Below are 26715 nucleotides of genomic sequence, written 5' to 3' on the forward strand. Positions count from 1 at the left end.
ACTAAAAAATGCTGGCAGGTATACAGAATTGCTAGATGGATAGTTTTATCTAAATAATCCCATAGGTCATGATGTCTGTCCTGTTTAACTATAAGCTGCTTACTGTTTGTCTTTTTTCATTGCTTTTTTCATTGTTTTTTTAGTAAGAAAAAATGTGTCTGTCCTTGCTGTATCTGTTTGGAGGTTTTATTTGATGTATTTTTAAGGATTGTGCTTATTTCTTTAAATTTGCTTTTGATTCATTATGCAGTCGTTTGTGGTAGTGTTTGTTTTACAGTTCAATTTGCATGATTCCCTGAAAACTGAGACTACACAGAGGTTTTTGGTGGGCTTGCTTTCTTTTCTTATTTTTTATAAGCTGAAATGCAGCGTTGCTAAATACAGAATCTACAGCTTGTGCTCAAGTTGCTTTTTTGGAGTTTGATGCAGATGTGTGAATAACAAATGGTGATTTCTGAAGGAATCTTTTTATCTAGATTTCAGGATGTTGGGTTTAAACTAAGGTTGATTACAAGATTGCAGGTGTACTTTGTAGTTGTTTTTCCTAGCATTAAGTTACTATGACTCCTCAGATAATTGTGTGACATCTTTACTGTTGCAATGTCTGTTGTCCGTGACAATTTTTGAACATCTGGATGCATGGGTGACTTGTTGTCATGATAGCATACTGAAATCTGTGACCCTTAGTGTCTATAAATGGCAGGTACTATTTTCATGTTAATTGAGGTGTTAATTTGCAAGACGATTAGAATGCTGTAAGATAGAACAGTAATCGAATTCCTGGTATTTGAAGTACTTACATACAACTAGTAGGAGATCGTAACGAAACAAAGGCTATTTATATATGACAGGTACTTCTAAGTGCAGTTGTAGACATTTTAATATGACTATCTAGTTATGATAGAGCTCTAAAAGCAGACCTACTTGTACTACTTGTCAGGTTGTGATAATAGATGCCTTCTTCTAAGTGGTGCAAGGATAGTGAACAAGAGGCAGAATTAGGTCCTACACTTGCATGAAATCAGCTCTACAGCTGTTTTACTTCTTCTAATGCTAGAATTAAAAGTCAGCAGGAACGGGAAGAGAAATGACATTCATCATAAAGTTTCAGGTGTTTTGTTTTTCTCTGGACCACTTCCTGCAATGTATGGTATACTTGCATTTTAGGATGCTTTTTTAAATATGGAGTGTAGTCTATCTCAGAGTGCTTTTTCTGGTAATTTTGAATGTTTACCTTAGCTTCACATTCTGTCTTCAGAAACCATCTTGATTTTCTTCCTGTGTTCCATATTTCATGTTACGAATAAGTACTTTTTATGATTCAGGCCAAGCCCCAGATATGAGTGTCTCCAATGCGCAGCAAAAGCTTCCCGCGCCACCCCCTAGTGGGAGGCCTTCTCCTGCCCCCCCTGCTGCCCAGCCTGCTGCCGCCATGCCTGGGCCTTCTGTACCACAGCCACCACCTGGACAGCCTTCACCCATTGTTCAGCTGCAGCAAAAGCAGAACCGCATCAGCCCTATCCAGAAGCCACAAGGACTGGATCCCGTTGAAATACTCCAAGAACGTGAATATAGGTAAAAGCGAATAACAAGATTCAAATGCATATGCAGATTGTTGGCTTTCACTTTCCCAGCTGAAACACCTTGCAATCAACTCCTGTAGTGACAATAGTATAAACTATTGAGTTTCCAGAGAGAGACTGAGTCAAAGAGAAGTACGGAAATGTCAAACCAAACAATGATTTAATTCTACCCCAAGTTATGAACTAGTAAAGCATATTGGCAGTATAACTGCAAACCAGATAAGTTTAAAACAGGCTCAAGGACTCTGCTGCGTTAGTGTATTACTTGGATGCTGCAAACACTGAAAGTTAGGAAATCAAAATCCTTGTAGTAACATCAGACAGAGAGACCAATTCAGTGCAGAAGGTTTTCAGAATTATAAACAAAAGGGAAGGTAGAAGAGAACAGTGGAAGTCAAAAGGCTGATGAGTTAGTGGCCACAGCAAAACCAAATTTTATTAGTGATGATGGGGTTGGCTGGACTACCAAAGAGTAGAGAGAATATTAAGGAGGTCACAGGCAAGATTAAAAAAAAAGGTTACCAGGAAACATGATCTTTAAAAGTTGCCTCCTGAGTGCCCTAATTAGGTGGTCAATTATATTCATTACAAAGTATAGAGGATGACATTTCTTGTTGAGTTAGAAAGAGACTTCTTCCGTCCTCCCATCAACAAGGCTATTAAACAATTGACCTTGAGAATCTGTCAGCAGAAGGATCTTCACCTGCACCTAAAATATGTTCCTGATCAGTGTCAGTCAGAGGAAAGAAACTGCACTTAACGTATTTGCTTGTTTTGGACTGATGATGCATCTTCCAGTTACTATAACAATGGGTTTGTAGGGGAAGGTAGCCAAAAGGGGTGGTGGTCTCACTGAAGACTGGTTTAATGACTCACTTTACGAAGGTAAAACACCATGAAGTGTTTTAGGTTGTGGTGCCATGCCCAGAATCCAGGCCTTGATCCCAGAAAAGCTCTTACTTTTCGCGTAAGGTAATGCTTAAGTAATTTGTTGGCATGTTATTGTGGTCATTCTGTCAGCCTTACCCTTTTTACCTTAGGACTGAATGGCCATAGCTGTTTCAGCATGAGCAATTGCTATTTTCTAACATATTTTTCAGAAAGCTTGTAGAACACACCATTATACAGTTTCATAGTTGCTCTGAGTGAAGAATGGTAGCACTAACCTGAGCCAAGAATCATGTGGCCAGTATAATGTAATCTTTTCTGCATCAGTTAACCTCAAATTGTTACTCCTTCTGTCTTTCCAGCCCTGCTCCATTGCACTATTTGTGCCAAACTATTATGTCTTAGTATGCATACCTGGAGGAAAGTAAGAAGTGACAGAAGATAGCGCTGTTGCATTTACTAATGTGGAGAACCAGTTGCAGTTATACCATATTCATTAGGTTCTAAATACCCTGATGTTCTTGGCAGAGTAAGTGAGGTGGAAGTTTGATAGGGATTCTGCAGCAGAAGAGTTTTATTTTTTATTTTTTATTGTAGCATATAAGTAATGATCCATGCTTTTTTAATGTTGAAAACTGCTGGAATTTTGTCTTTCTTTGCGTACCAGAATGCTTAGAACTTCTGCAAGTCCTTTCATTATTTAAAACTGTATAAGTAACATCAGACAAAAGCTTTGAAAAAAGCAGTTTAACAGTGTTTGTGCTTTGGACAGTGCTAGATTTACCTTTAGTATAGGCAAGTTTAATACAAAAACATGATGTATTCACACTTTCTTCATAAAAAGGGAGTAGAAAAAGGACAATATAAACATTTTTATCCTGAAACCAGTGAAGTTAGCGAAAGCTTTATGAAACAGTTGTCTCTTGAGATCTCTCAGTAGTTAACTTTTTTAATAAAGGGGCGTTATACTTTGAAATACTTAAGAGAACTGTTTGAATTACTCATTTTCATGAAAAGACAGAGTTAGCACATAAGTATTTTAGGGATTCGTATTTCAACCATATAGATAGACCCGAAAGGTAAAATTTTGGGAAAGTGTGAGCTTTGAATCTGATTAAGTTAGGAATTCCTGAAAATTACAGATCAGGTTTACTCAGTGACTTTGCTGGTTTTGGCTGGGATAGAGTTCGTTTTCTTCATAGCAGCTAGTATGGGGCTATGTTTTGGATTTGTGCTGGACACACTGTTGATAATACAGGGATGTTTTTGTTATTGCTGATCAGTGCTTACACAGAGTCAAGGCCTTTTCTGTTCCTCACACAGCCCCGCCAGTGAGGAGGCTGGGGGTGCTCAAGGAGTTGGGAGGGGACACGGCTGGGACAGCTGATCCCAACTGACCAAAGGCATGTTCCATGCCATGTGATGTCATCATGCTCAGCAATAAAACTGGGGGGGAGGTTGACAGCAGCCCGCTGCTTGGGAACTGGCTGGGCATCGGTCCGTTGGTGGTGAGCAATTGTTTTCATTTGCATCGCTTGTCTTTCTTGGGTTTTATTTTTCTCTCTCTTTGATATTTTTTTCTTTCTTTTCTTTACAATTTAAGAAAAAAAATTGTTTTTAATTATTAAACTTTTTAAGTCAACCCCTGAGTTTCTTTCTCACTTTTAGCCTTCTGATTCTCCCCCCCTCCCACCGGGGCAGGGTGGGGGGGGTGGCGGGGGGCAAGGGGAAGTGAGCGAGCGGCTGTGTGGTGCTTAGTTGCTGGCCAGGATTAAACCATGATAGTAACCTTGAAAATGGTGTTTCTGGACTAAAGGTGCGAAGTGTGCTGCTGGGGAGACAGTAATTTCGTGCTGATTCATGAGCTGCATGATAAAAAGTTAATTGCTGAGGTGTTTGGCCATTTCTCTTGTTGTATACACCCCTCTAGAGTGTGTAACAGCAGACTTTTGGGGGAGAATACATGCTACTGCATACACATTTCTGTTTCTTAATGGATCATGTACATGATTTATGTATTGGAGCACGTCTTACAGAACAATATTGTAGACGTGAAACACTTTAGTTTTTGCTGTTACAAAATTACATCTAATTATTTTTTTTTCAGTGATAGCAATTCTTTTTTCCTTTCCTTGTTACTAGGAAGTTATGTAGTTTGTTTCATCAAACAATTCATCAAATAGGCACTTAGAAGTACAGTATAGCGTTCCTATTCATTAACCATGTGTTAAGTAGACCAGTACAGATAGAGAAGCAGTAATGCACCTATTAACATACTGCGGGACTGAAAAAGCTTTGAATCTAATGAAACATCACCAGAATGCTTTTTCTCCCTGAAAAGCCTTGATCTGATTATAAAAAAGGCTCCAGCATGTATTAACAAAGAAAAAGAAAATTGACAGTTAATGTTGCTGTCAAATTCATATCATTGTGCCGAGAAGCTATTTGCAGCATATGTTGATTTGAGATGAGGTTACATGATAATTGTTGTTAATCTCTGTGTGACTAAAGGTGGATAAAAAGAAACTTAGTTATTTAAAATCCTTATCAATATAAGAAGTTTAAATTATTCGTTATGTGGAGAGCTGTTAAACTTGTTGTGTTCCTTGAAATCTGGCCAGAATGAAAAATTCATATTATGCTTTTCTAAAACTCTCCTTAGCGCTTTCTTCAAAATAAAGTGCTGCTTTTAAATCTCACTGAATAGATCTCTTAAAGCTAATAATATGTGTAATTTAAAGTTGTTCTATTATGTGGAAGGGCTTTTTTCCATCTTCTCATTGCTAATTAAAAAAAATACAGTTGCTAGTGTCCTGTAGATTGTCTGTGGTTTCTTTCTGTTACCTGCAAAGTCTCTTCTTATGTAGCTTCATGGCTTACTGCATGGTTTGTGCAAGCCTAACCTCTGCTGTTGACCCCAGTTAATGAGGAAGAGGTGTGCATCACTTGTTTTGCAAAGAGATCTCTGTGTAGGTGCACTAGCCACTTTCTGCATGGATGAAGGTAAATTACTGAACTGCAAAGATTAATTAAATATATCCTTTAAACAGTGAGATTATATCCTTGTATGCTTGTAAAAAGCATCTAGGAAACTTTTTTCTTTGGATTCTGTTTACCTAATAGCTATTAGTATTTTTCCATGAAGATAGCAATAGCCCCAACAAACTGCGGTCATTCTCTTTAAAGACTAGAAGATGGCTGTGGTGAGAAACAGCTCACGTAGTTGTTGCATTCACTTGAGTTCGGATGTCTATCATGAAATTCTTTTAAAAATTCTACTGACTACTCAAGAAAATACTACTACTATTACCACTACTGTTAGTACCCTAGACAATATAATTAGTACTTCTAGGAAAGTCTGAAATAAAACTTCAAAATATTTTCCTTTTCTTTGTTTTGTATGTAACCCATCTGGCTGTCATTTTTCATTATTCTTCCATATGTGTGCTGTAGATTTTCATTAGTATCTAAACTTTTTTGACCAGGACTTTATTTTAGTAGAGAACAGACCTGAGTTTCAGTGAGAGTTTTTTGAGGTAGTATCTGTACCGACTTAGAAATACTGATTTTTTTTCCTATTCCTTCCCTCTGGCTGGATTATAAAAGGAGGGTAATCACCCGCAAAAGCGTAGAAGTGTCATTGTTTGTAGCTCAGTGCAGACCTCTGTTTTTGCAGTCATTTCAGCATATGGAGGAAAAAAATTGGAGGAAAAGTTATCCTGGAAATACTAATCTGCCTTAAAATTTAATGATAAAATTTCATGTGCATTTATTTCTGATCAGCCTTTTTATAAACCTGAGTTGAGACAAACAAAGAAAATGATTAGCAGTGTGAAGAGTCTTTTATATGGGGGTGGACTGCTTACTATGATGATGGGACATAGTAGGCACAGCCTATAAGCTTGCGTTATGTTTAGTCATATCTCAAGGAAGTTGTATATTTGTTTTTTTATTAATAATTTAGAAGGCAGCAATATAAACCCCAGCCCAACTTTGGCTATTGCTTGAATTTCTACTCCGTAAACTTGTACATCAGCAGGCACTTTCACCTATTTTATACCTGGAGTTAAAGTAACAAGCCAATTATGGCAGAACTAATAAGTGAACATTTCACTTCATGTTTGTTTACGAAGTGACTCTTCCATTTAGTTACTCTAAAACTATCAGCTATGTTAGGAAGAACCTAGATTAACTTTTTGTGCTCATCCTCTTGTATAGTACAAGCATTTTGTTAGCACTCAATGCTAACAAAAAAGGAAAAAAAATTGAAAATATGTTCAGTATTCAGCTGCCTTACTAAGTTCACAGCTCAAAAGAGAAGTTTGGAAAGGTTGTGACTGCTCCCCTAAAGTTTCATTAAAGTCAGTGAAACTGGGATTTGGCTATAACTGTTTTGTAGGTGATGGTTTCAGGAGAAGCATTGCAGCTATTTGGGAGAGAAATAGAGTAGTAAATCATAGTTGTGATGCATGATTATATCCATGTGTGAATAAGCAAGAGGCAGAGCATCAGTGATTTAGAACAGTATTCTCTTATACATCTTGGCTTCTTTTTTGTGTGGATGTACAATAGTACATCTAATCTCCAAGAAAACCACTTAATTCTCAAGATTTTGCGTCCTTAGGTGCACTAAAATCTTTTCTTAATAACTGGAATGCCCAGTGACAGGTGAAGTTGTACAAAATGTAGACTGTTTTTAGTGTAGTACATACACTTGAAAGAACAAAATAAACCAGTGTCATTTTCTGAATGAATAATTTTCCTGTGGGAATCATGGACTTCTCTGGGACTGGACAAATACCTGTAGCTTTTAATGGAACTTTCTCTTATGAGGAAGTAACCCTTCTTGATTTACTTTTCAGTCTGTATGAAAAACTTAACTAAACTAATTCTGCTTCAATTTTTTGCTCTCTTGAGGACACTAAGTTAGTCTTCTGCAGTAATGCAGCATTACCTCCTTTTTGTTGTTCCAGGAACTTCAGAAGTCTTTTGGTAATATAAAAAAATGCATAGTCTTAGGAAGTGTAGGAGTTTTAGGAAGGAGTACTATTACAGAAGAAATATTGTCTGCAACTGTACAAGTGATTCCAGTTGTTTTTCAGATTATACATAAGTCATGATGCATGCAGTTACTGTGAGATACTAGTATTTTGATTTGTTCTGACTCCATATATCAGGTGCAGCCATTTTGCCTGATGTGTGATCTACTTTCCAGCTATGAGGCTGACATGCCGAGTGTATGAGAGTTTATGTCACCGTGCTAATATGAGGGAGCGAAAAGGCAGGGGAAGAACAATCAGTGTATGCCAAGAAGCCCTATAGAAAGTGTTTTCTTTCTCCTTTCATGGCAGTTCCAAAGCCTTCATCTCAGGAAAACAGCAGCAGACACCTTTCCCTAATGTAATCTGATGTTTTGTGCTTTGTGAAAGTAAAGAAAAGGGTAATCTTGGGAGTCCTGTGCAGTACAGGGAGATGTGATACCTTCCTGTTCCTGGGGCTTTAGTTTTTTGATTTTGGGAGAGAGAGGACTGTCTGGTTTTGGCGGGGGGCGGGTGTGGGGGGGCGGTGTTTGGTTTTGGTTGGGGGTTTTTTGTTTTGTTTTGTTTTTTTTTCTAAAGCATGTGGGAAATGGAGGGCGCTAATTTAGTTGAACTTAGATGTAGCTTGTAGATAACTTAAAATTTTGGGGTCTGTTATTTTAGTGCCTTGGCAAAATTTGCAGTTCACAGAAGTACTTGTAAATAAAAACACAAAAACTATGTAACTGTTAGCTCTGTGATCTTGGTTTTCAATGTAAAAAATAGAAAAAAACAAGTTCTGTCTGGCTTGTCCATTATTCTCTCTTTCTCTCTCTCTTGAATTTGCAAATGAATGCAAAAGGAGCTTGTAAAGGAAGAGTGAAATAGAATCTGATTTACAGTGTAACAGCTATGTAAGTGTGAATACTTTACTAATGAACTTTTCATTTGTCAATAAAATAAACAAGTAGAATTCCAGATATTAAGGAAAGTTCTGTCTGTGTCATCACTGACTACACTGTGCATAAAACAATACCCATCAAAGAAGCTTGAAAACAGAATCCTGTATAGTATGAGTAAAATAAAATTCCCAAGTTTCTTTTCACGCATATACTTTTAGTCAAAATTAAAAGAAGGGCCAAGGGATGTTTTCATTATTTGACAATTTATTTTCAAAGTGGAAAAAGATACCTAATGTCATCTCTGCAAAAGCCTGTTAGTTGAGAAACAATTAGTAAAAGCCAAATAAATGCCTGAGATAAATTGCCTATTTTTACTGTATAATTTTGATAACCACTTAAAGATTTCTCCTGGTGTCTTATCCAATTTTCTATTTACTTAGGCTTCAGGCTCGAATTGCTCACAGAATCCAAGAACTGGAGAACTTGCCTGGTTCTCTGCCCCCTGATCTGCGAACCAAAGCTACAGTAGAGTTGAAGGCACTTAGGTTACTGAACTTCCAGCGCCAGGTAATGCCTTTTTCTTCAGGAAAATTCTCATAGAGGTCACAGCCAAATGTGTTCATGTAGCAAAGAGTAAACTGGCAAGAGATTTTGCAGCAGCACTGAGCCTAAGCGGGAGATTGTGCATGAGAGCAAACTTGACCGATAAGCAAGTAACAGAAATGTTTAACATAGATTTTATTTTCTTTTGTTGATAAAAATGTGGAAGCATTCTTTTCGCTTCCTGTTTTATCTTCCAGCCTGAAGTGTAACGATAGAACTGTGTCTTTCATAATGAACAGGGCATTGGTACAAAGACAGAACAAGAGCTGAACAGGCTGCGAGCTGATTTTCAACACAAATCCCAATAGACACCTCTTTCTGGACACACTTCGTATTTGTCATGGGTCCCCTTGTTTTAGGAAGAGTTGTATGTTGGTGTTGTTTGTGGTACTTCTCTGTGATCTGTTTTCAGGATGTCCACTGTGGCACACAGACTTTGAAAATTAAGCATAACAAGATCATACCTAGTATCAGCAAATGAATTTCAGAAAAGGAATCACACGGCCAGACTCTTATGGGCCTCTTGCCATTGGCTGGAAACAGCTAGTTTGGAAGAGCGAAGACATGATTTGGCAGGTCAAGCAAAAATACTTCCTGACAGAAGCCTTGGCAGTAGTTGTATCATGATGTCCAAGTCTTCTTTCCCTCTACCTGTGACACTCCTTTGTAATGAAGTTTTGTCAGAGGTCAGATGAAAAGCAGCAGGCTCTCCCCGTTGTACTGCTGGGACTGTGGCAATACTGTTTAGTATTGCCAATACTGTGGCAATAGCTTTTACCTCTCCCTACTGTCTCCTGTGCAGCTGGCAACAAAATGAGTTGTCAGCTATGTTCAGGTCCAGCTCTAGACAGTATGTTATGTATGTTGTTCATTCATGTTTTACTTTGATGGTGTAACATCTTGGCTAGCCCCTTTCATTGCAGTGGGACAGTCATTTGCAGCATCTTGTAAAGAAAGAAGAAATTACGATTAAGAGTGATTAACACTTTTGGCCATCCTGTGGAGACTTAAGATTTGTTTAGAGAGACAGACATAGCTGCTGGATCTTTTCAGAACTGTAATGGAAAGGGAAGAGGAGGCTGGGACGTCTTCTGGACTGTTACTGTTTTACTCTGCCTTACCAGTGTTTAAAGTTGTTCCTCCATGTATTAAAAATGATTTTTTTTTTTTTAAGTGTTTCTTTTTTCCCACTGGTAGCTAAGACAAGAAGTAGTAGCTTGCATGCGTCGTGACACAACACTGGAGACAGCGCTGAACTCCAAAGCCTACAAACGAAGCAAGCGCCAGACTTTAAGGGAGGCCCGGATGACAGAAAAACTTGAGAAACAGCAGAAGATAGAACAGGAGAGGAAGCGTAGGCAGAAGCATCAGGTATTTTAACTTATTAGCTGTTTGCCCCACTACAGAAATGCACTTTGGTTTGCTTTGTGGGTCTTCTCTATTACATATTTTATTTACCTTTGCAGTTTCTAAGATTAAAAAAATGCCAAATCATGTGAAAGCAATTGGAAAACAGTAAGATTAGAACTTCTGTGTTCCTGATTTCAAATCCTGTGCTTTGTCCAAGTGTCTGCACTGACTTGTTTCTCTTTCTAGGAATACCTGAATAGCATATTGCAGCATGCTAAAGATTTTAAAGAGTACCATCGGTCAGTTGCTGGGAAAATTCAGAAACTTTCTAAAGCTGTGGCAACTTGGCATGCCAACACTGAGCGTGAGCAGAAAAAAGAAACTGAGAGGATTGAGAAAGAAAGAATGAGGAGACTAATGGTAAGGAGTAGAGGAAGGAATATGGTTATTTTAGCTAAAATTACGTACTGTATCCTTTTAATATTTCATATACAGCCTCAGCCGCACCCATGTATCTCCTTTGCAGAATAAAGCCTCTGTAACGCAAAAAGTATAAATCTAAAACTGCTGCAGTTTGATTATGTGTATTTCTGATGATGGTAGTGAATGTGACACTGTTCATTTTAACCTATAGCTACTTCTTTTTTTAGGGATTTTGATAAGAATAATTGTTTTTTCTACCAGCATGAAAACTTAGCACAGTCACCTCTGTATACCATCACTTAATCTCATTAACTTCATATACTAACACTGTTATATAATTGCAGGGATATCAGTCCATTACATAAATACAGGACTATGTTTTATTTCTAAGTTTATAGTTTTGAAGATTCCATATGATTAACTTGTTCATGGTATTACTCTGCAACTTTTACATAAAGCTGATTTCACATGTGAAAATACATAACCAACAGCAGTAATACATGTGTCTTGAGAATTAGTAGCAGTCAGTTCTACCCATTAATGCTCCAGGACCATACTCCTTCTTCCTATTTCATATTTCATACTTTCCCCTTCCTTGCACCTGCACAATATCAGTTGTATCATTCTTAGGACAGAGTAGAATGGGTTTATGTATAACCATGTCTTTTCAGAACGCTGTGGAACCCATCAGTGGGCTGCCTACGTTTCAAGAGTTAAAATAATTCTGGAATTTAAAGTGTAGACAGATTAATGTGTATGTACAAGTATGTTAGCAACTGGGGTTGGAAAAATTTCTTCAAGACATTGGTTAGCTCTTTTTTAACACTTTATTAACACTTTACCAACATAGAATTGAATGAGAATTGACGTGCTTACTTTGAAACACGCTGTTAAAAAACATTAAGTATCTAATATGGGTGCAGATGTAATGCAAAACTTTAGTCCCTGTCCAGAATCTATTCCCACCATGAATAAGGACTGAACAGTTTAGTTTTCAAAATCACAAGACAAAATGTAGAAATAATTAAATATAAAAATGATAAAAACTCAGAAATAAAAGTACATGTGAAATGTGAATGAAGGACTTGCATAAGAGAATAACAAATGTTTAGGCCCTAGAGCATTTCTTAAAATTACATAGTAATCAGCATTATAGAGCTTTTTTATAATTAGAGATAATTGCCAGCAGTCCATTTAACCAAACTAATAAAAATGTTAATTATTAGAGAAAAAAGAGCTGACTAAAAAAAAGGTCATCTTGGTATTTTAGAAATATTTTTGTACATCATGAGGCTGAGCTTATGTCAGTCTAACATGTAGTGCGGTAAATAATAAAGATGTCTACTGCTGAAAAATATGAAGTAGATTTGAATGTCCAGAAACGGCACAGGATACCAATGCTTCCAGAATATCTGCTTTCTCCTAAGACTCCTTCACCAAGGCTGTGGTTAAGCTCCTACCATAGATACAGCATTTCATAGGCATTTTCAGTTTGAGGCTTTGCACTCAGAAGTCTTTGCCCCTGCTGCTCAATTAAATCCTTCTGCAAAAGCAAACTGTGTGTTATGTTAGTGGGGTTATTTTGCCTACTTAGTTTTAGTCATGATAAATTTTGAATTTGCAGATACGTACTAGGGGTTTTTACAAAGGTCTTCTCTCAGACGCTTGGTGTGGTCTAGGAAAATGTGCTGTGTCTAAAACTCTTCATGTATCTTTTCAGGAATGTTGAATTAATTCCACAGATTGTCCTTCATTGCCTATGATTAGAAATGGTGATTATGTCACAGCTCATTAATACTAGCATATATCACATGCAGGAGTGTGGCATTGGTATGATTTAAAAAGATACTGACAAGTCAAGACAAGCTTGAATACATAAAAGAAGTACCTTGGCTAGATTACAATGACTGTGTATTCAGTAATAATGATGATGATGATAATAATAATAATAATAAATCCTAAAAACTTAGGTTTTGAATGCTGTAGTTTAGATGGCTTGAACATTACAACTGAATTTTACAAGCAATTCTACAAACTTGATTTGAACATTACAGCTGTTCTTGCCAGCTTTCTGCAGTTCTGGTGTCTCTCCAGAAAGGCAGAAGTTTTTTTGTATCTCCCAGAGTGCTATCTTTAAAGCAATCATCTTTAAACTATTTCTTACTTGTGCTTGGTTTTTGTAAGGCATTGTATACTTCCTTTATTTGTTGTTTTAGCCAAAATTGATAAAGGTGTCTCTGCTGCTTTCCTTGTATTTTTCTGACATGCTCAAATGCTGCATTATATCTTCACAGCACATGAAAATAATATTTCCTGGTATGTCTTACCCCTAACAACACACTTACACAGTGCCATAAGGATGCAGAAGTTGCCAGAGTGACTCAGAGTGCTTTATCTGGTGAATCCTGTCTCTGATAGTGACCTGTATCAGAGATGAAATAACACCAGTGTAGAAATATGATAGATAATCTGCCCAAAAGAAAACTTTTTTCTGCCACCTAAAAGAAAAAGATTTGTATTCATACTGGAAAAAGGACTAAATGCAAGTTGCATCCAGCTCCCATGTTCTTCCTCTGGGTATGGGCTACCTGCACTTCATGACTTTGAAAAATCATCTCTGCAGGAGACTTACCAAGCATCTCTGTTTCGGGACATTGTAATCTGCTTGATGTGGCGTTAAGTGATATTTTTTTTCCCCCTTACCTGTCATAACTGCAGTAGATTTTCCAGTCATTAGTCCATGCAAGTAGGAGATACTTGGAACCATAGAGTGACCCACAGTCACTCAGGCTGACAGGGAGCTCTGTAGTCCAACCACCTTCCCAAAGCAGTGTCAACATCGAGTTCAAAGCAGGTTGCCCAAGGCTTTTTTCAGTCATGTCTTGAAAACCTCTAAGGTTAGAAATGGCACAACTTCTCTGCCTGTTCAGGTCCTCTGAAGTGCAGTCCAGCCCTTGAGCATATTGACTGGTATCCCCCAGTTTTGTGTCATCTGCAAACTTGATAGGGTGCCCTCCATCCCTTCCTCTGGGTCACTGATAGAGATGTTAAACATAACACGCCCCAGGATAGACCTCTGTGGTATCCCTCTTCTTACTGTCTCCAGATAGAGCATGACCCTCCACAGCCCTGTGGAGAAGGACTTGGGGGTATTGTTGGATGAAAAGCTGGACACGAGCCGGCAATGTGTGCTCCCAGCCCAGAAAGCCAATCGCATGCTGCGCCGCATCAAAAGAAGTGTGGCCAGCAGGTCGAGGAAGGTGATTCTCCCCCTCTACTCGGTTCTCGTGAGACCCGCCCCGCCCAGAGTACTGTGTCCAGCTCTGGGGCCCCCAGTGTAAGAAGGATATGGACCTGTTGGAATGGGTCCAGAGGAGGGCCACAAAGATGATTGGGGGCTGGAACACCTCCCCTATGAGGACAGGCTGAGAGAGTTGGGGTTGTTCAGCCTGGAGAAGAGAAGGCTCCAGGGAAACCTTATAGCAGCCTTCTAGTACTTAAAGGGGGTCTACAGGAAAGATGCGGAGGGACTCTTTATCAGGGAGTGTAGCCATAGGATGAGAGGTAACAGTTTTAAACTGAAAGAGAGTAGGTTTAGATTAGATATTAGGAAGAAATTCTTCACTATGAGGGTGGTGAGGCACTGGAACAGGTTGCCCAGAGAAGTTGTGGATGCCCCATCCCTGGAAGTGCTCCAGGCCAGGTTGGATGAGGCTTTGAGCAACCTGGTCTAGTGGAAGGTGTCCGTGCCTGTGGCAGAGGGGTTGGAACTAGATGATCTTTAAGGTCCCTTCCAACCCAAACCATTCTGTGACTGTATGATTCTATGACCCATTAACACAAATGTATGACCCTCTGGGCCTGATCGTCCAACGAGTTCTTTATGCATCTAGTTGTCCCCCTATGTCCTCCTCCTTATAACCACCTAAGATAACACATTATTATTGACATAGGAGTTGGTTGGTGTTTCTTTGGAAGCATTTCCGTCATGGCTGATGTCTGTTTTGTATTGCTAGGCTGAAGATGAAGAAGGCTACCGTAAGCTGATTGACCAAAAGAAAGATAGACGCCTGGCCTACCTATTGCAGCAGACAGATGAGTATGTGGCTAATTTGACTAACCTGGTATGGGAGCATAAACAGGCACAAGCAGCCAAAGAGAAGAAGAAGAGAAGGAGAAGAAAGAAGGCAAGTAGTTACAGCTGGTATTTTTAGGCCATCTCTTCTTCAAATCCAATTTTAATGTTGATAAATGTAGTGATAACCAATTGTCACACGTATACCAGAGTATCTAAAATCATCTGCACTGCCAGATTGTTAACACTGAGGGAACTCACCTCTCTTCACTGAAATATATAAGAAATTTGCTATCATTAATTCCAAAGAAGGTGAGAAGGAGGCAGGATTAGAAAACTGTGGGCTGTTAATATTGATTTGCTGATAAACTTTCTTTATCAGGCAAAATTGGGCCAGACACTTAAATTAGGATTAAAGTACCCAAAAAGGATCCAATGGATCCAAAATACGTTGTGTGAAGAAGATGGAGAAAAGTCTGGTTTGTGTAGCTGTTTCATACAGGGTAACTTTTTTAGACCTCCACATTCTACACTTGGTTCAGTCCATTTTGTAGGACCATTGGAAGCAACTAGAGAGAAAGAACTTGAGTAGGTTTATTATAGTAAATGGGTATTCTGCCAGTAGAATTGTTCATTGTGCATCCTTAACATTTAATTGAAGCTTTTCAAAATTACCTTTCTTTGTATGAAATTATTTTACCCTATGAGAGAGACTAGTGGAAACTGAACAGTGCTATTTTCTAAAAAATAATTCTGTGTGTGAAATAATCATTAAGTAATGATTTGTCATTTTTGTGACCTCTGAATACCTTTCATCTCTTGCAGGCAGGATAAGAGGATTTTTATAATCCATTTCCATGCCTGGTTTGCTACTAATTACTGATACAAATATAAACATTATATTTACATGGTTTACAAGCAGCACTCTAAATATACTAATAAATACCAGCATATAAAAAATTCTAATTTCGGTGATTAATGGCCTAAAAAATGCTCCATATTTTCTCCTGTCCCTCTCCAAAACCTCTGTACATTTTGTTGAGAGGATGTTCTTAACATAGGAACAATCCCCTGCCTACAAAGTTAAGATGTAACTTGACCCAAAATACCCCTTCTAGTTAGTTGTCAGACCAAAAAAAATTGTGTACATACCCAAAATAAAAGTTCCTGCATGAATATACAATCTGTGGTGCCTGGTGACACCTCTGAAACTGAGATTAAAGCACTTTAGAGGAAATTAATAGTAAATCACATGAAAATTAATTACTATTTTATTTGTATTAGCACAGTGTGTAAGCAACTGAGCTCTAGGTCTGGACTAGAAATTCAGTAGGCCAGCCACTTCTTAGATGCAGATTTATTACAGTGACTAGAGGTGTTGTAGGTACCCTGTTCATACTAGTAAATGGTTTGTATGTGTGGTAGTAACTCCGCGTCTATCTCTGCCTGTATCCACCCAACACCTTAAATTACGTGCACCCCAGGCTATTCAGAAATAGAGTGAAAAATATTAATGGTCCAAAATGCTTACATCATATAAAGTATTCTCTCTATACTTGTAATCTGACCATGATATTTTTCACTTCTTCATTTCTTGTAGAAGGCTGAAGAAAATGCAGAAGGAATGGCATCTGGTCTTGGTCCTGATGGAGAGGTATGAATTTTACAAGGTGGTTTTGTGTTGGTTTTTTTTTTTTAAACTTTCCAGTCATTGTTCTGTGTGCCATTGCTATAGCTTAGAAAAAATCATGACTACAAATGTTCTAAGAAGAGCTGTTGTTTATAACCAGGAATAAAAATTATCTAGATTAACATTTATGCTAGCCTGTTTCTCTTTAGAAAGTTGAAGACTAATGGAAAAATCTATTGCTGAGTACGCTGAAGAATCCCTTTCAGCTTTGCTATATGCTTAAAGTAAATGGTTTTCTTGCAGTCTCTGTGTAGACATAATTTGCTTTCTAAAACAAGGTTGTAAACACAATATATTCTAGCTTCTCATTTTTATAAAATGCATTGTTGACACTGCATGTCACTGACCTTTCAGACACAGGACAGACTGTAGTATTATGATGGCTTAAGACATCTGAAAGTTCTTTCTTCCTCAAAAGCAAAAGGAAATGAGTAATTTTTCTGTCATTCTTTGAATAATATTGTTCATTCAGTAGCAGAGCATGCTGCCTCATTAAGAGCTGTTCTGTTAATGCCATTTTTCTGTTCCATTTTATTTTTATATAAAGGCTTTAGCATTGTATTTATTGTTTTTACTTTTGGTCTTTTTTATACTTGCAAGTGATATTTTTGCTGATATAGTTAAAGAGTTATAGCAAAATCCTTTAGTATAGTTATGGTTGCACAAGGAAAGTGCACATAACATTCCTGTAACTTCAGTATTTATGGAAATGGGGTAAGTTTTATACTTGTCAGTCACTGTATTTATAACTGTTCAGAATTATTTTTTCTTATACATTTATATATATTAGGAAAAGATTCTTCAGTAGAAGCAGTAGTAGAAGGCAAAAAGTTTTTAAAGTAGAAAATCTGTGATTAAATGGGGCAAAGAAATAACAGAAGAAGTAATTATGCTATTCTGGTTTTGTCAGAGCACCAAAATAAGTAAAGGGTTTTGTTGTTGCAGGTGCTTTATGAGCTTAATTGAAGAAGTCAGGACAGCGAATCTTTAAAATAGGCCTTCTTTACTTAAAAATTAGCTAAATTGTTATGTCCCTGTTTCTCCATATAAGAGAAAAGGTCATAAGGTCAATGTATGCTTTTTTGTTACAGATGTCCATTGGTATAAATAACAGGATTAAATGCCTATAAGTGTACATACCTTGTATCTTGTTTCACAGAAGCCAACAGTTTATTCTTTTCCATGCTGCCCTTGTTAATCTATTTGGAATACTGGGATACATTTGTGGATGTCACATAGAATATGTTAAACACAGAAATACTGTGATTCAGTGTTTGCTTGATAACCATGTGTGAAGGTGTGGCTTCTAACAACAAAACTTCACTGCTTGTTCACATCTGCTATTAGTTCTTATGTATGACAAGCATGAAATTCAGTTGCCTTATGGTATAAAATTTCATTTGAATTTTTAGCCCATAGATGAGAGCAGTCAGATGAGTGACCTTCCAGTCAAAGTGACTCACACTGAAACAGGCAAAGTTCTTCTTGGCCCAGAAGCACCAAAAGCTAGTCAGCTGGATGCTTGGCTGGAAATGAACCCTGGGTAAGTAGTTACCGTACAGGTAGGCTGCTTTTTCTATTTGCATTGATATTTTTCATGGGCTTCTCTTAGTTATTCTTTTTTTCTTTTTTACCTATTCTATTCTTCTTTTAATTTATTATGTGTAAGCTGAGTAGGAGATGTATTGAACCTAATCCCTTCTCTTGTTATCTGCAATTCATAATCTTTCTGTTGTCTTCGTACAGCTATGAAGTTGCTCCCAGGTCAGACAGTGAAGATGAAAGTGGCTCTGAATATGAGGAGGAGGTATGTGTCTTTAAAAAAAATACTGTGACAAGTAATACAGTAAAAAACAAGTACTTATTCCATGTGATATTTTCCTCTTTTTCATAAGGAAGGAAGGGAAAGCGATAGCAGGTGTGTAGGTGTTTCAAGAATAACACAAACAGGAAAAGTAACTGGTTTTGTAATTCTTTTCAGTTCATAGCAGTTGCCCTTTATATATGCTGTAAATACCTAACTGATAACCGGGGTTAGGAAAAGTAAATATTTTACTCTGATTATTAATAATTGTGAACCAGAGAATAAGTAAGCAGGTTCCTATTTTAAAATATATGTCAGAAAAGGCTGTATTGTGGCTTTGTGCTGAATGAAGTTAACATCTTTAATGTTTATGCATTGGAGGTTTTATTGGCAATTCTGAATAACTCAGTTATTATATATTACGTTTATTAAAAAGTTAGGTTCAGACTGTTCAGGGTAGGCTTATTTGATTCAGTGCTTTAATGGTGATTTAAATACTATTATTACAAAAGTTCTAGAAAGGATCTTAAAATTAACACACACAAAGATCCCAGCCCTGCAGGGTCATAATATTAGATACTGTGAATAATCAATAGTGATTGATTATTGATAAATAATTATATATTAATTATTTATTTATTATAAAAAGCAAAATGCATACCATTTTTCAGACAAGTACTTTCTAAAGGAGAGGAAAACTGAGGATTAGAGAAGGACCATGTTCAATCAACAGGCTAGTAGCAGAACTAGGTATAGAATTCAGATCGCCTAAGTCTATCATTCTTTACAATACTAGACCAAATGACCCCTGAAACTGACTGGACCATATGATGTTAAGGTACATGCCTTTGTAGGACTAATGGCTGCTAATGTAATTCTACAAGACTCAGTATTAAGATAGAAGGGGAGGGCCTGATACCTGTCAGATTCTAGGAGGAATGTAAAAAGAGGTATGCCCACATTTTTATCACAGACTCTTTAGCAGCAGTGTTGTTTGGAGCTGGGGAAATCATTCTTAGGAGAATACCCTTGCAGAACTTCTTTTGCAGCAGTGTTTTGTTCAGCTTCATTAGTGAGATTTTAAGTTTTTGGTTATCCGTTGCAACTGTAGCCAGAAGACAAATTAAGTTATTTTAAAAAGAATAAAAATGAGGTCTGTTTTTAAAAAGTTAAGAAATTAGAAGCCTAAACCAGCAGTTCTTGGTAGTTTTTTAAGCTTTATTAAATCATCACACATCTGGAATATGATATAAACATATACATGGTATTGGAATCCTCTCCATGAACATGGTAGACAGAGTAAGGCTTTTAAAAGTAAGATCATTAAAGGGGAAAATACTTTTTATTCCAAAGTATCATGACTTCCTGTTGGTTAATGTATGTCAAAAATTATTTTCTTCTTACACTGCAGTGCAGTTCTGTTTTAGAATAGGTGTCAGTTGAACTATGTGGTTCAAGTTTCTGTCATAAAGCATTGACTAATGAAAGCTACCAATATGTGAATGCCAGTTGAAAGTATGACTTGGGAAGATGATGTACTTCCCACCATCCCTGTTCTTTTTCTGTATTCTGTAGGATGATGAAGAAGAATCAAGCAGATTAGAAGCAGATGAGAAGATACTCCTGGATCCTAACAGTGAGGAAGTTTCTGAGAAAGATGCAAAGCAAATAATTGAGTGAGTGTTCTTTAAGTGCTGTTTTTTGTTAGGAGTTGTAATTTCTTACAGTGATGTTTCCCAAGAGTAGCTTGCTCTAGATCATAGTGCGTTGTGGTAGCTTCTCTGGCATGAACATCTACAGGAGAAGGAACATGATCATTTGGTATTAATTGTGTACTGTTTATAAAGTAGCTTGCACCCTTTGGTGTAGTTGTCACAGTTGGGGATTTGCACTGTTTCTTTAGTGCATATGTGAGCTGTGGTCAAAAAACCTGTTTGTTTGTGGGAATTCACTTTAGTTCTTTTTCTGCTTTCCAGGACAGCCAAACAAGATGTGGATGATGAATATAGCATGCAATATAGTGCTAGAGGGTCTCAGTCCTACTACACTGTTGCTCATGCAATTACAGAAAGGGTGGAAAAGCAGTCTTCTCTTCTTATTAATGGCACACTAAAACATTATCAGGTGAGAAATCATTAAAATGTTAAAATAATTAAAGCTTGGAATTCTGCTCGACATTCCAATGTGGTATTTCAAGTGGCAAACTGAAAATTTGTTAAGAAATACAAGACCTCTAGTAAGTTAGAATTTGGGAATTATATGGACAAAGCAATGACAGTTACCTATCACAGATAATGTTTCATACTTACTGCTTGAGTAATAATATCAACTTTCTGCATATATCTATTTCATTGCAGACCAATAATATTTTGGTTTTGCTATCCTTCTCATTAACCTGGAATTTCAATTCTGCTTATTGTTTTAATTTGTGGTGTGTTAACAATATTTTTCTTCTTCTAATATTTAAAAGTTTAGGATTTTATTTTTTAATTAAGATCCTAATATTTCAGTGCAGTGATAGATAAAATTTGGAAACAAGAAAAATATTTTACTATGGAGGTTGATGTCTAATACTCTTTAAAGACATTCAGTGGATTTAGTAACTAGGAACTTCTGTATTCTGCCATAAGCTAGATTCATTTATGATTGAAAATGTCCTTGGTACATGTTTTCAACACTTCTGCTATTGTACAGCTTTCTAGGAAACTCCAAGAACCTGCATCTTTTCTGTGGTCAGAACATTATTTCTACATCCACATAAAATAAAGAATAATACTTACTCACCAAGATGTCATAAAGATGTATATCTATTTCTACTTGTGGAGAAACAGGAGGAAGACTGTTTCCTAAGTGTGCAAAGCATTATGATTACAGCCCCTGCTGCTTATGCTCCTCAGCACTGCCATCTATTACAGTAGCTTGTTTAAATAATTTAAAATTCAAGAGTTAAGCTGACTTCTCTCTTCAAAGCATTTTAGTATTTTTATATTGGTCTTCTTGCTGTGGCATGTGGTGGGAAAACAAGAGACAATGAACAAAAGCTGAAACGAGGGTTCAGACTTGGGTGTACAGAAGAGGACAGAGCCACTGTGCAGCAGGGGCTCAGAGGCATTTTACCTAGGAGGTTTTCAATTGCTGACCATATAAAGCATTGAGCAACCCGGCCCCAAGGCTGGACCTGCTTTGGGCAGGGGATTGGCCTAGAGACTGCCTGAGGTCTGTTCCAAACTGAATAAACCCATGATCTTACTTGTTCATAGCAAAACTCCATCAGAATTTGAATTCTGTTGTGAATCCTTAGCACTTCTAGGTGTCTCACTGTGAGCCCTCAACAAAAAGAGGAACACATCATTCAGGGACTGATTTTCAACATGATAGGTTGGATAACTTTTCTGGCACCGCTGAGGAATGCTGTGACTAAGACGAGATAGAATCCAACTGTATAGAGAAATATGCCACTTTCTCAGCTATAGTGCCCTCTTTATTTTTGCTGCCTCATTGTCAATACGTTGTCCAGCTTGTGCACCCAGTGAAGCAGGGAGCTAACAGATGCAGTCAGCAGCCTTCTTTACTGCATAATCCTGATTCTTTGTCTGGGAAGGTTTACGTGATGTACTAAGTGAATAAGATAACAGTACTAATTTGATGGCCCTAAAGTGCTCATGGATGGGAAATTAAAATTGTGATAATTCCTTTACTTCCTGAATTGTAATTATTTATGGAACATGGATGTATTCTTAAATTATGCAGATCTGTGTTTTGCAATACAATTTCCCTGTGTGGCACGAAGCAAAATAATTCAGTCTGTGGAGTTACACAGACACTCACAGGGATTGCCAATTAGAGCAGGTCCTTTAGCTGCTCAGTGTGATATCTAGCAATTGAATAAGTAGATTTGTTCTTTATGGCGTCTGTTCTATACAGTAATTGCACCAGAGGTAAGAGGCACACTTGTCTTAAGCAGCTTTATGTCAGGAGCCTTGAGGCTTGGCTTTGCTTCTAGCAAGAATGTTCTGAAGGGGACTGTTCTGTGACTCTCCCCTTCACTTGCTGTATTTCCCCATCCTCTAGATTTTACATGCTTTTTTCTTATCAACTTTTTTCTACTTTTCCATGTTTCCTACTGTCAAGTTTGGTCAGATTGTCTCTTCCTTCATATTGGTATATGTCAGTGGAGAAAGTTCAATGATGTAGAAAAGACAGTTTTCCTATTCTCAATTCTGAAGCTACTTTGTAAGTGGGACATATGGTTGCAGAACAAATTCTGATCAACTCTTGGTGGCCTGACTATTTAATACCTAAATATAAATTAGTCAGCAGGTATATAAAGCCAGTAAATTGGCAACATTATTTTGGATACTCTCTCGCAGGGACAACAGAAGGTTACTTTAAGCATGTAGTGTTTCCTCTCTGAACTTTCTCGGGCCTCTTAATTTACTTTCTCTTCATGCATGAGACATATCAAAAGTCTGGATCTTAGAAGCAAAAACTTACTTTGCACTTGCATGAGCAATGTGATACACACATATGTGGAAGCCTGTGTGACAAGGGAATATTCTGACTCAGTGCTTTCTAGCAGTACTCCTTAGGGTGTGAAACTCCGTTATGTAGCTACAGCACTCTGGCTTCCTTCCAGCTCTGAGATTTGATACACAAGGCATAATTGGACAAAGGAGGCTTACTCTGACATGTGGAGGTATGGACAGCAGATGCTAAATGGACATGTGCTACGAGAGCTTTAGACAATGCATGAGAGTGATGCAGTTGGCAAGTGTTAGGCTTAGATGTTTTGCACAGACTTGATGGGTTTGGTTTTGAAAGATTTTAATTGACACAGGCAAATGGCATGAAATATACACAGAAAGTTTAACATTTGACAGTGTTGAAATCGAAGAACAAACGCTTGTAATGTTAGGTATTTATCAACCTTATGTGTGAATGCCCATGTTGCTTTGTGTGCAATACAAAAAAACCTCCATGTTTGACATCTGACTTCATATTATGGGCTCTGCTAAACAGGACCGATGATTTCCATGTGGCTGTTACCAGAAATTTGTCTTGGTTTGGGTTTTTTTTGTGGAGGGAAGGTGTTAAAATAGCCAGGGATCCCCATGCATATAGTACTATTAAAGGAAATCCAACGTCTAAGTAGGCAGGGACATCAGAACCTTGATTCGGTAGTACAGGTGTTAATTATTTGTGTGGGTTTTAAATAACTGAAACTATTATTCTTCATTTCAGCTCCAGGGACTGGAATGGATGGTTTCACTCTATAATAACAATCTGAATGGAATTTTAGCTGATGAAATGGGACTAGGGAAGACAATACAGACTATTGCACTCATCACTTACCTGATGGAGCACAAAAGACTCAATGGCCCCTATCTCATCATTGTTCCCCTTTCGTAAGTAAAGGCTCTCTTTCTGCTCTTACCATTCTAAGCATTGCAGATTGGTTTATTCGGAATACACACTTATTTTTCATGTAATGACAAGATGAGGTGCACAGTGGGATTACACTGAGCATGTTTACAGAAAATGTTTACACAGAAAACATTCAGTGTTTTCTTTGATCATTTGTTCCCAGCTAATTTTCTGACATTGGAAGGGTGACCAGAAGGCTGATAAAGCACTTGATTCCATTAGTTTCACTGTCCACTCTTTTGGCAAAGAGTGAGTAGTGAATTTACTGTAATTCACTCTTAAGCCACAAGAGTGGGATGGTATTTATTACATGCCTGCAGTTCCCCATTCAAGCTTTAACTGCTATTAGAAATCTGTTGCTTAATTCTTTAAACAACTGGCATGCCATCTGATACCAAGTAATCATGCCTTAATGAAGTTAGATGATCTTTTAAGAACTGTATAAATAGCCCTGGATGTAGCCTTGATGAGTAATATTCACACTTCGGTCAGGTGTCCAGATTATGATTGTTTATTGTGCTGCCCCTTTTTGCTTTTCCTTAGCTTTCCAAGATGCTACTTGTTTTATACATTTCCTTTAATGCATTTTCCTTTCTCCAAAAGGTGAGGTGTGGGTTTTAGTGATTTGAAGTGCTGTGTTTTAAATAAAAACTGCCAGGCATTGTAAAACTGATGTAGGATACTAAGGGGTTATTTGCTTATTTTTGTGTGTAAGTAACTTGATTGATGTGCAGAAGTTCCCTGGCCTTTGCATTAGATAATTTGTCCACCAATTGTGCTGAACATGAAAATGTGTTGTAGGATTGGGATAGATTTTATTTGTGGCCATCTCTTTTGATTTATTTTGAGGTATCCTGTCTTCTGGCTGTGCTGCAGTAGTAACTGGTTGACTAACACAAATACCGTAGCTGTGCCTAAGTGTATGAATACAAATGATGAGCTGTACTGTGAAAAGAAATGTCTGGGAGACGATCTGTAAAGTAAAACAAAGTTAAAAATGAAGGGAGAGTGTTATTAACATCAGATTTCAGACAGGCACAGTAAAAAAATCAGATTTCTTTTAAGTAACAATTTTTCTTATGTTTCTAAAAGAGACAAGCTGAAATGTCTTTCTTGTATGCATTTTAAAAGCTGCCTTTCCCTGCCTTTTCCTAAAGCTAGTACTGCTGCCATCACAGGTCCAGTAAGGAGAAAAAAAAAAAAAGGAAGCAACCAAAAAATCTCAAGGTTATTTTTGCTGCTGTATCATGATAGCAACTAGCTTAGCCATAAAAACCTATTTGTTGTGATCAAACAGCAGAAACAGTGCAAAAATGGACCTGCATTGTGGCACTGGGTGGTGCTATGAGTCGTTCTACTCGAGTAGAACACAGATGAATTCTATTGTGAACTTCCTGAGGCTATATTTGAAAAGTCGTAATGTCAGTTTTTGGATGATAAGCAGTATAAAAGAACTTACAAATCTATTTTTTGATCAGGGTTATCTTTCTTATCCTTAATATGCTCCAAAATACAAAGGTGCATGTAAAATACTACTCTGAATTGGTTTCAAAGAGGCTCCTGAATGTGAGCTGAAAGAGGGTTTCACACTTTTTTCTGTTTACTCCCTTCTCAGAGATGCTTGTATTTTATTGCAGTATATAAAGTGCATTTTTGCAAATATACTGTTAATTATGGGGGTTGATTACATGGAATGTGTTGAAAAGTTGACAACCACTTGGAAACATTTATAAAGTTTGACCTGCAAATGATGAAATATATTACTTTTCCTTTATAATCTCTATGATAGGACTTTATCCAATTGGACATATGAATTTGACAAATGGGCTCCTTCTGTGGTGAAGATATCTTACAAGGTTTGATTTGCTTTTTATGTGATTATAGAGTTGAAGGGATGAGAATAGTGCCAGTTTTTCCTCTGCCCCTGCATGCATTTCTAATCTGTTTGCTCATGAAGTTTTGTCATATACATCAGGTACGAAGCAGTGAGAGTTAATCATACAAAGAAGACTGTAATAAACTGTAATTACTTTCACATAGTGAAATGCAGAATAAAATTGTTAATTATCACATTGCAAGGCTTCTGATGAGAGTAATACAAATGGTAACTGCTTCACATTTTATACATAGCTGAATACTGTGCTGCTTGGCTACTGTAGTAGTGGTATGGCCAAGCAATTTGTAAGGAGACTAGACTGCTAACTGCATGTTTCCAGTGCCCCATAAACAGAGCTTTACAGTCTAGCAACCATTTAGGGAAAGCACTCTAAAGAAGTCTGGAATGCATTGATATATTGTTTGCAGTACTTTAGGATTGCAAGTTCATGTGGTGGCTCTGTGCCTGCTAATTCATAAAAATGATATATTTTCTTCATCAGAAGAAAGAGTAACTGCTCACTTCTCTCTCTCTCTTTTAGGGTACACCTGCAATGCGCCGCTCACTCGTTCCTCAGCTTCGAAGTGGAAAATTTAATGTTCTTTTAACTACTTATGAGTACATAATAAAGGACAAACATATCCTTGCTAAGGTAGTAATGCCTGTCATCTCTTAACAGCAAGACCTTCAAGACACCTTCAAATGGTGCATAGCACAAAACACATTTTTGTTTTATAGGGAAGTCCTCAGTTGTTGTTCTGTCCTTCAACAGAAGTTAAACCTTTCATTTACTTTTCTATTCCTCTGCTTATGATTGGACTTCTCAGTCACAGCTCTTCTCCCTGTAAACACCAGGATTTTCCTGAATGTGGCCAGGAGACTAATTCCTTTGTGCAGTTCTGTCAGTACTGTATACCTGCTGGTCCTTGGAAAAACATGACTTTTCTCCTCTCTGCTTAATGGCATTTAACCTACTCTGCAGTCCTGACTTTAATTTTTTTCCATTGTTTCTGACCTGAAGCTCACTCTTATGAAAGCCTTTCCAGCTATGTGGTCACTTTTCCCCAAATGACTAAATA

General features: G+C 37.4%; 1 protein-coding gene across 6 annotated transcripts in view; it reads left to right on the top strand.

Moving 5' to 3' along the window:
- SMARCA2 (SWI/SNF related BAF chromatin remodeling complex subunit ATPase 2) overlaps positions 1 to 26715 on the top strand; it is a 119339-nt gene that overhangs the window by 31202 nt on the left and 61422 nt on the right. For all 6 annotated transcript variants that reach the window (XM_075526286.1, XM_075526285.1, XM_075526287.1 and 3 more), the window contains 13 exons: positions 1326 to 1575; positions 8832 to 8958; positions 10192 to 10365; positions 10591 to 10764; positions 14784 to 14954; positions 16443 to 16496; positions 17945 to 18075; positions 18279 to 18339; positions 19912 to 20012; positions 20313 to 20460; positions 23578 to 23741; positions 25550 to 25616; positions 26178 to 26288. In XM_075526286.1, coding sequence (XP_075382401.1) covers positions 1326 to 1575; positions 8832 to 8958; positions 10192 to 10365; positions 10591 to 10764; positions 14784 to 14954; positions 16443 to 16496; positions 17945 to 18075; positions 18279 to 18339; positions 19912 to 20012; positions 20313 to 20460; positions 23578 to 23741; positions 25550 to 25616; positions 26178 to 26288 — 1733 coding nt within the window. The remainder of the gene's footprint in view (positions 1 to 1325; positions 1576 to 8831; positions 8959 to 10191; positions 10366 to 10590; positions 10765 to 14783; positions 14955 to 16442; positions 16497 to 17944; positions 18076 to 18278; positions 18340 to 19911; positions 20013 to 20312; positions 20461 to 23577; positions 23742 to 25549; positions 25617 to 26177; positions 26289 to 26715) is intronic.

This window comes from Mycteria americana, chromosome Z, assembly GCF_035582795.1.
Source record: "Mycteria americana isolate JAX WOST 10 ecotype Jacksonville Zoo and Gardens chromosome Z, USCA_MyAme_1.0, whole genome shotgun sequence".
Taxonomy (NCBI): domain Eukaryota; kingdom Metazoa; phylum Chordata; class Aves; order Ciconiiformes; family Ciconiidae; genus Mycteria; species Mycteria americana.